This window comes from Taurulus bubalis, assembly GCF_910589615.1.
Source record: "Taurulus bubalis genome assembly, chromosome: 15".
NCBI classification, from domain to species: domain Eukaryota; kingdom Metazoa; phylum Chordata; class Actinopteri; order Perciformes; family Cottidae; genus Taurulus; species Taurulus bubalis.
In genome coordinates, this window is record NC_136603.1 from 13,940,954 (window position 1) to 13,951,071 (window position 10,118).

Below are 10,118 nucleotides of genomic sequence, written 5' to 3' on the forward strand. Positions count from 1 at the left end.
AGAGGAGACATATGATGGAGGTTTTAACCATTCAAACAATAAATTGCTCACACTCCTGCAATATAAATCCCCTGTGCATGTTCTCCTCTAAAAAAAATATTTCTTTGGGTTGCAGCATCTCTCACAGGAAATATGTAACACACATTTCTGAGAGGGAATCACACCATTTAGTTATGCACATTCCAACCAAATGCATGATACATATCTGATTTCAGCATACTGTGAAGAATACCCTAACAACCTGGGAAAGCTTGGGTTGGTTATGGACAAGCATTCAGTCATATTATTCATCCAACGTTACCAAACGGCTGCCATTCTGCAAACACTGCTGTCGACGAGACGGAAAAAGAGAAGAAAAGACATTCTGTGGCTGCACACGTAAATCCACAAAAGACAGCGATCTTAGGTATACGGGACTTGGGTTGATGGGAAACTGAGGCATGTACTATGGCTCGTCATAGCTGGGAAGTTACTGGTTATTGCAAAAATAAAATACACTAAAGATCAGAATAACAGTTTGCAATCCTATTTTTGTACTAATTCATCTATAACAAATAAATATGTTAATATATATATATATATATCTTTTTTTATGAAGTACCCCTCGGTTTAGCTAAAAACTTTTAATAAATTAATCTGATGAAAATGCAGTTTATCTTTACGACTCAAATGTATTTGATGTCCAGCATCCTCCAGCATGTTTGTATTCTTAACCGCCAGCCACCACATAATTCCCACTGTTGCTCCTCTCCTGTGTCTCTCATCCTTCACGACCCAATTACATTTCGGGATGTGAAGGGGGAAGATGGCGCGTGGGAAAACAACCACCCCCCCAACCGTATTCCGCTGCTGGATTTTCAATTTCATGCCATGAGAGAAAGGCAACCAAGGGTTCAGAGTTCATGTTCGGAAAGTATGAGAATATTTTCAGACAGTGCAAGAATGATGCAAGGCACACTCACATTACTGAACACTTTTAATATTTTCCAGCCTCAATGTGTATCATTCACCTCATTCAGGAAAATCTAAAAAAGAAAGCTGTTTTTTTATCTATGCGCTGCACGTGTGAGCCTCCAAAACCACCACAGAACTGACTCTACAGTAGCACACACATTTTACATTTTTTATTTTCTTATAGTGACACCGAGCATATGACCTCCTCCCCCCAAATCCCTGCCACCCTTAAAACACAATGCCATCTTTCAGGGAAACTGGGTTAATCAGCACTGCAACCAAGACGAGCTAATAATCCCTCAAACCTTATTATTGTCAGTCATATTTTAAGTCAATGGATTTGAATATGAAAAAGCCACTTGCACACACATCCAGAGCCCACAGCGACATCGGCTGTGTCTCCTGAATATGTTAGTCATAATTGGTGTGCAGCAGCGTATCCCCATACTAGTCAGTGTGTCTCCCCCCCACCTCCGTCCTCCCCGGCAGATATCAGTAATAGACAGAACTCTGCAGCATTGCAACCGGCTCAGACGCTCCACGTCCACCTCTATATGTAGCCATGGCAACCCGCACATAGACCAGCGTGATTCCATGTGCCCTTTCAAACATGGACTCGCATAGCGTTGAAATTCATACATTCCAGCTCAGAGGGAGCGTATTCACACACATAGCGCAAAGGTTGAGGCAGTCGGGCCAACAAGGTGCTTTCTGGCAGCAGAGGGAGGGATGATGAATGGAAATCATTTATTATAGTGAGAATAACGGAGAGAACAACAACAGCTTAAAGTGGGCTAATACTATTGGGAGAGTGGTCTTAAAGAATAGAAACAAGAAGCGTTTCCATTTTAAGGCTCCCAAAAGAGAGCAAATGTAATATGTAAGCTTAACAGACAGCAGAGACAAACATCAGATGTCTGGAGGCCGGTAATTCCCAGTATCCTTGCTGTATCAAGGTCTCTTTCTGATCGTCTCCACAGTCGAGCTCTGAACACTTTCAAGGTGACATGAGTTAAAATCGGAGCGGCGCTATTTATCTGTACACGGTCTCTAACAATCTTTCATTCACAACTCTCTGTAAGGACCAGATTACTAAGAAGGAAGGGAGGGGGAGATTGCCATAGTCACCATCTCCTCACATCTTTCTACAAGTATGAAAGGAGCTACAGGAGCAAATTCCTTCTGCACAACAGAGGCACACTTTATGTACCTAAAAATGGCCATCTGCATCAGGGGAATGCTACAATCACAGCACAGTCAATCTAAATAGATCTCACTGTTACTTGTGCATGACTCATATTAGGGAACGGGGAGTGCTGGTAATGGGTTTAGAAAGCTCATTGACATGGTGGAAACTGGAGGAAAGGGTTGGATTTGTTGCTTTGGGCTGTGCAGCTTCTGCGCCATTCTCCCAAATACTCAAACAGCCAATCAAATCCAATTTGCATTCCTATTCTGCATTCATTGGTGCCAAATCATCCTCTGTGCCCAAACAGTGCAACCACCACCTCTGTCAGTTCTCCCCCCCTCCCCCCCCCACTAAAGCGCCATGAGGCTGGGGAAGCAGCCCGTGTCCCCACGCAGCTCCGAGTTTAACAGGATTTAGCACACTGCTTCAAGAGTCGAGACCAGACGGCCGTCCTCCCTCTGAGCTCTGCCTCCGTTACAGTCGACATGTCGCGTTTGGAACACGAGATACTGAGAACCTTCGGTGGTCTGTAATGTGCACAAATAATATGTAGCTCGAATTTCAATTATGCTTACGTGTTTCACCGTGCACAGATGAAATCCCTGTGAGTTTTTTCACATACACGGGAGCTTCAATTGCATTATTGATTGTGATGGTGCCAGTTAGCGTTGATGCTGATTTTATTTTTACAGAATTCATACTTTCTAATAACAGCATACCAAAGTACTAAGAATTACTAATTGGGGGGGGGGGGGGGGGGGGGAATTCCCCGCTTAGTATGTCTGAAAATATGAACATATGTGCTTTAGAATATTCATCTTCAGCATGATTAGTGGAAATGTATTAACCCTATAAGCAAACATGTACAAATGTAAAAAAAAAAAAAAAAGAAGCTAAAATGTGTATATTAAGTATGGAGTTTTAGAGGCAAATTTGGTTAAGACAGATCCAGGATAGCGGTTTCCCCCCACCCCTTTCCAGTCTTTATGCTAAGGTAAGCTTAGCATAAAACTAAGCTGGCTGTAGCTACATATATAATGTACAAACTTAAGAGTGAGTGAATGAAAAAAAGAAAGTACATTTTTTTCCCCCAAACATTGAATCATTCCTTGAAAGCATGATATCTCCATAGATCAACTGTTAGCACTGCACGAAACATATCTAATGTTTACTTTCATTATTGACTGATCAGAAAAGTATTTTCCCAATTGAGTTACAATACAATTCATAGTTTGGTCAATATAATGTTGGAGCATAGTGAGAAAAATGACCATGAACATAATTTATTATGACCTAATAAACATGTACTGCTGTAAGAAAAATGATTGTGGTGTGTAGATTATTCAAAATCTAAACGTAATTGACGCACCGATTCATGCAATTCATTTATTGTATTATAAAGCAATGGCATTAGCATGGTGGTCACATTTAATGAGCACTTTGACCAGTAAGACAGAGCCTTAGCCAATCCAATTAATTAAGTAATTGGTATCCAGATCTGCGGTATAAATGTGGCTGCATATGCTCTTCTTATAGCTGACTATGTGCATTGATCTAAAAGGTGGCACCAACAGTAGAAACATCCCAGCTCCTCTTCCACGCTGCGGGCCAGTCAGTGACAGACAGAGCTGAAAGAAGCCCTTCATCGTGTTTCTACTCATGAAGACAAGACCTCATTGCCAGGCAGCGGACCACAAGGCACGCTGGAGCTGTTCTAATGGCTTCCCCATACAATGAATGGGTGCCAGCAGATGGGGCGTAGAATGGCAACTGGTGGGACGATGGTAAGCCCTCTGGACTGGTGTGAGAGCCTTGCTCTAAAGCATGCAGGTCCTTCTATTTGTGACATTGCTCCCTTTAGCCTGGGTGGTCCCTGCAGCCCTGTTATCATGCTTTAGTTAAGGGAATGGGGAAATCAAATTGTCTGTGGCCAAAAATAGGTTGAATATCACAAACAGAGAGGATTTGATCTCATATCTCACATCTCACTCTGTGCACGCATCTGTATCTACGCTGCTGTGACAAATGTTGGAAATGGTCGTGATAAACTATGGATCCAGCCGCGGGGATGATACATCGAGATTACGGACCGCGTGGTCAGTTTCTCAGTGAGAGATGAATTACACCCTGTCACATGAACTCTGTACCAAATACGATTGGGACTCAGTGGGTCGACCTCAGACATGCTTCCTGCCAGGATGTGGATAGGGCTTTACATTGCTCAGGTATTTAAGAAGCATATGGTAATATTGGCTTCAATGTTTTCTACTATCTGTAGACAGAGCCGCATGTTATACGTTATAATGATGGATTATCAGAGGGCGATATCCAACAGAGTACAAACACAGCTCAGAGAGACATCCGGAAACATCTGTAATCCGGTGTCACTGATCAAAAGCTGACGCTGTCACCCGCCCACACATTCAGTTCTGATACTCACAATCTACTACATGCTTTGAAAAAAACAACTGAGAACATCTTTACTAATGATGGACAATGTCTTGTGACATGTACTCATTGGAACAGTGGCCCTTTGGGCTAAACAATGTGCTAAAAGGTTCACAATTACAATGCTGATGTGCATACTGATGATTAGCAGGTCATGGTAACCATCCTGGTTTTACATATTGAGACTAAACTTGAAGTGCTCATGAGAACTTCATTAGTATTGGTCAAATTAACATGTTGACCTGATGATGGCGCTGGATGAAAAGTCAGGGGATCAACAAAGTTAGGAGGAAACATCATCAGGGGATAATAAATACAAAGGTTTGAGCCAATCCATAAACTTGTTATTTAATATTAGTTTATTTAAGTTATTGCATATGTAACCCAGGTTAATAAAACCTACTCCAAATCAAAAGGCCAGAACAGTGGCCAAGTGCCTCTGGGAAAATGGTGTAGTTCACTAGGCTTTCCTGAAACATTGCATAGTGATCAAGGGCCAGATTCTGGATAAGTGATAATCTTGTCTTGCTCGTGGCACAAGAGGAAAAGTCCGGGGATCACAAAATAATTCCGATTTAACCTCACTGAACCATACATGTGCATAGTAATCCATCTAACAGTTGAAATATTACAGTTTGGATCCAAGTCCTGGCTTGGCTGAAAATGTGTTTTACTTGTGTATTCATTTGCTGTAGATTTAATCAATAGTTAGGAACGCAAAAGTAATATATTGTAGCTTAATGAGACGGTGCTGGGTAAAAAAAAATCATATGGAAAGCAAATGAAAATGCCAAGAGGTGAAGGGTCTGTAATTAATGGATTCAATATTTCTCTCGACACTGCAGCCGTTCAAAAAGGGGGCTGTACCATGACTGTAATGGACAGGAGAGGACACACTGCACTCCTTAGTGGCTCATTACAGTTAGAGAGGAAGAACAGAAGTAGCAGTGCAACGTGAGAGAGAGAGAGAGAGTTGTGTCTGAATTTCCAATTGAGAACGTCTGTGTTGTAATGTCAGTGTTAATGGAAAGTACATTGGAACATCATGTTAGGTTGTATTCATTAGTATTCTCGCCAATGGAGCCCGATCGTTTCTTTCATTCACAGGAATGAGCATGACTCTTCTTGCCTTCATCCTCCTACTCCATCCCCCACCTCCTGTTACAATCACACTCCTCATGAGCAACTTCTGCCAAACCTCTACCAGCCATCAGCGAACATAAGCGTCAAAACATCAGTACAGTCAGAGTCAGTGTAAGTTCGCCCGAGGACTGAAAGTCAGACTGAGGGCTACAGTTTGCTGCTCCACTGAACTCTGCACGAGTTAATTGGACGGAAGCAAGCTGACCATTTTACATTTTAAAATAATAATTCCATCAAAAGCCATAATGAAAAAGTGCAACTAAACCAATATTTTGGCAGACGTGTACTTATTATTCAATGCCAGTGGACAGTTGTCTGGGTCTGTGCAGCCAAACATCATCAGCATCAACACAAGTGTGTTCACAGCCAGAGTGCTAAGTAGGCCACAGTATGGTATGTGACCCATGAGATGGCTCGGTGGCTCAGTGGCCCCTTTTTGTTTCTGGACCATCTGATATTCTGCCCGCTGAGGTGGAAACTTACCCCTCTGACCGAGAGGAGCAGGAACTGAAGCCTTTAGTGTCAGTTACAGGGTGAGGTCAGCCGCTTTTTGTTTTCTTAAAGAGACACATAAAGAAGCCTACGTCGAGTCAATCGGACTATGAAATCACCGAAGATGAACCGCCTTTTCTCGAACACTGCTGTATGTTCCTGCTATGAAATAAAGGAGGAGATAATTGCTTGACAAATGTGGTTTGTAGACCATGCAGTTATCTCTCTTTACTGCTGCAGGGGAGAGATTATTATCAGCAGGATCTGAGACAATTTGACATGTGTTTTCTGTATCCTCCATCGCAGACATTTTTCTGGCATGTAGTTGACAGAAAGGAAAAGAAGTTACTGCTAAAGTTGAGCGACTCCTTTCATCCAAGCATCCTTGCCAGAACAAACTGTTGTGAGGAATCTTCAGTATCAAAAAGGGACTCATCTCCCTCAACTCACCACATGCTGTATACTATCTACCCCGCTTTTGTTTTTAGAAGCAACACCGAACTAAATTTAAAAAGATTTGACAGTTTTTCATTGAAAAGATAACAGATCTTTCCACCCTGAATGTTAGCCGATGACTGAAGAAAATGTACTCCTTGCACACCTCCAGGCAAAGACAATATCTAGCCCGCTGAGATTTTTATCTCAAGTGCTGACTTGAGATGGAGGACATAATGTGTGTTAAATTGAGCATGAATAAAGCTTTCAGCTAGCGGGGGCCTTTTGTTACCCGAGTGATACTTCAGATGGTTCTGCCCAGCATGTCTGCTGCAATGACTGCAGCCTTTCCAAGCTCAACCTCACCAACTCCACCATCATGGGCAGCTCCGGCCACAAGAAGGCCCACTTAGTGGAAGAGCGGGCCAAGCATGCATTACACCTGCTACGCAACATCCGTCTCAACTAGAATCTCACTGCAATGCTTTTTTTATTCCAAGGACAGAGATCTTGTTTCGTAATCTCTGTATCAAACTTTATGGAACCTTTATACAGACCGAGCAAAAGACAGATTGAACATGTACCTCCAGCTGCAATAATATCGCAAATTAATTGTCCATTCTCATTGTCCATATGCTCATCTATAGCATTCAATATATATTTATATTGTACATACTAGTTAAATGTTAATGCTTAGTTTCTGCGTTCTACTCTTGTCTTTAATGTCTTTGGTATATTTATCTTGTTTATTGTACATGTACGATGAGAGCAACATGTAGTCGCAGTCAAATTCAATGTATGTGTACATACACATGGCCAATAAAGCCAATTCTGATCAATGTAAAAACTATTTAAAGAATTAACGTGAGTGTTCTATGGAGGATTGAGGGATCTTTAACACTCAAACTTTGGGACAGCAAAAATCTAATGTGTGCCAACAAAACTCTGAGGTTCCATAGAGAGTAGAATTTCACTGCAGGTATTCACAGATTACGAGCCATAAATAAATCCCTTCATGCTCTGCCTCGTATCAGATGGAAACATTACTGGCTGGATGATATTCAATTTTGAAAGGCCTGTATTGGTGAACTGATTGTTGTAACCTGAGAAAATACAAAGCAGATGCAGCACATCTGCTCGTTGTCTTAAAAACAGTGTACTGAGTGAGAACATCAAGAATTTTGTCTTGTAAAACAAAAAACAAACAAGGCTTTACTGCCGCACTGAACCCAAAGTACACAGAAAGTAATGTGGGTTAAATGAGGGCGATCAAACAGGACCTCACTGTGATAATCAAGTAAGCCTTAAGTATTAAGTACGACACATGATACCACAAGAAAGATTAGCAGTCATGCACAGGGAGCTCCGCCTCCCGTTGTAGGAGCAACATTACCCATACTGCATAGGGGAAACAGCCAGCTACAACTCCACCGTACCCTCCATGCTCACCAACTGTCAGTAGAGCTCAGCAGCATTAGTCCAGAGCCCCATTCATTTACATTCAATGGCTGCTGCTGAATCCGTCTCCCTCAATAACCACTTTCTATTATCTACTCATCTTTTCTCCTCCAGGCAGGAAGGACGATGGTCCCAGACTGTGACTTGTTCTTCTCTTCCAAGACAAATAACAGTCGTTTCACTGACTCCACTGTGTGTTTCTGCCATTAAATCAGGGACTAAGGACACCTTTCTAAAACACCACATGTTCAGAGAGTTGCTGGGGGAAGGCGTGCCGACGATTTTGGAGTTTTCTCATCGCCTTCAAGGATAATGTTGACATTATTCTATATTTTCTGTCTGTCAAAACCAACATAACATTAGCCCTTCTCTCAATGCGATCGGACTTACCAAACTACACTGTCACTCTGGGATCATCAAGTCCTAATGTAGATATAACTCGTTATAAATGGGTCACTAATATATAGTTTTATTGTAAAAATGAGGGCTGGTAATTTGTGAAATCATTGAGGACCATTTTCAGCCGTGGATTTAAACACATTTGGGGAACTAGTGAGTATTTACGGCAGCAAGTAAACAAATTTGGGACTGACTCAAAATAAGCTATTTGAGTGTCATTCAGTGCAACAATGTGCCTCATTTATGTGGCTAATATATTTGTTATGGTTTTCATACAACAATGAAACTCAGTGGAATGTGTGATATCAGTCTCTACACAGGCACAACTTGTTAAAATGCTAATTCACTAAAGAATGATGATATAAGAATGATAAAGAATATCTACAGTCTTGCCCTTAACTAAGAAAGTGAAGAGTAAAAAATATAATCAGAATTATTTTCACATTCAAGTTTCATTTAGAATGATATCTGCAAATGATCTGCTTCATGCCCAAACCCTCAGTGTGTAGAGCTTTAATATATCAGCATGTAATATGGCATTCACAATTAGGATCTAATTTTAGCTCAACTTTAACATAATCTCGGCAAATGGCTTTGATACGAATGTCTAAATGCAGATCTGTGTGATGAGAAAGCTAATCCTCCAAATCCTGAAAACATGAATGGAATTTAAATGGCAGCTCTTCTCAAGACATTGTTGCCTCTTTTGTGTACCTTCTTTCATTAAAATTATTTAGGAAAGCACGTGGATTCAACACACCGAAGTGGGACAGAAGTGTGAAATAAAATGCTTTCCATGTTTCCCAATAAATATAGGAAGACATAAATGTGTGCTTGTAGATGACAGCTGTAGATCAGCTTTGTGACAGTTTGGGAGATTAAGAAGCAGGGAAGATATACCACTACAATAAACTGGAGGAACCCTGACACACTAAAATGATTCCTCCACCCATGCATTAAACAACTTAACGTCATGCAGTTGCCATGCCAACCCATTTCCAGACTGCTGCTGCTATGACGAGAGCGGGATATGCTTATTGGCTACTGTGCTATAACGAGGAGTCCCAATTCGACATTAGTATTCCTATCAAGAAATGAGTCTGAGCAAGAAGGCTTCAACCACTCACCGAGATGTCAAAGAGCTCCTCTGTGTCGTCCAACATGCGGACCCTGATGGTGACATGCCGTCCAGGGGGCATGGCCGGGGGTTTGTGCCCGGGGTCCAGTGTACTGATGCCAAGAGTCTCTGGGGCTCCAAGACGCTGCCCTGCTGCAGAGGCCATTGGCTCCGGGTCTGGCTCTGCCATGCTGCGCTGCAATGCTCACTGCCCAGCCTGCACAGAAAGCAGGAGAGGAAAGTCAAGCAAACACATGTGCATGCAGTCATTCAGTATGAACACAAAATAATGCAACTGAGGAGTTGCTGTAGTAGGAGTAGCAAGACACTTCCTCTTGCAGAGCATCAGTGGTGCAGGCAGCAGGTGAAATACAATGAGATGAGAGGGCAGGCTGCACAACCTACAGTGTCACACTAACACAGTAATTAAAATGCAGTATTTGCACTCGCCCCTAATGGCTGATAATTGTTGCCTATGGGAGA

At 42.0% G+C, this 10,118-nt stretch overlaps 1 protein-coding gene across 1 annotated transcript in view; it reads right to left on the bottom strand.

Moving 5' to 3' along the window:
- Window positions 1-9,825, bottom strand: part of LOC306747568 (FERM, ARHGEF and pleckstrin domain-containing protein 1-like) — a gene marked incomplete at its 5' end in the record, with an annotated part of 45,088 nt that extends 35,263 nt beyond the window's left edge. The window contains one exon of the mRNA XM_079230626.1: window positions 9,646-9,825. Within this exon, the coding sequence (XP_079086752.1) occupies window positions 9,646-9,825 (180 nt within the window). The remainder of the gene's footprint in view (window positions 1-9,645) is intronic.
- Window positions 9,826-10,118: the final 293 nt, after the last annotated feature.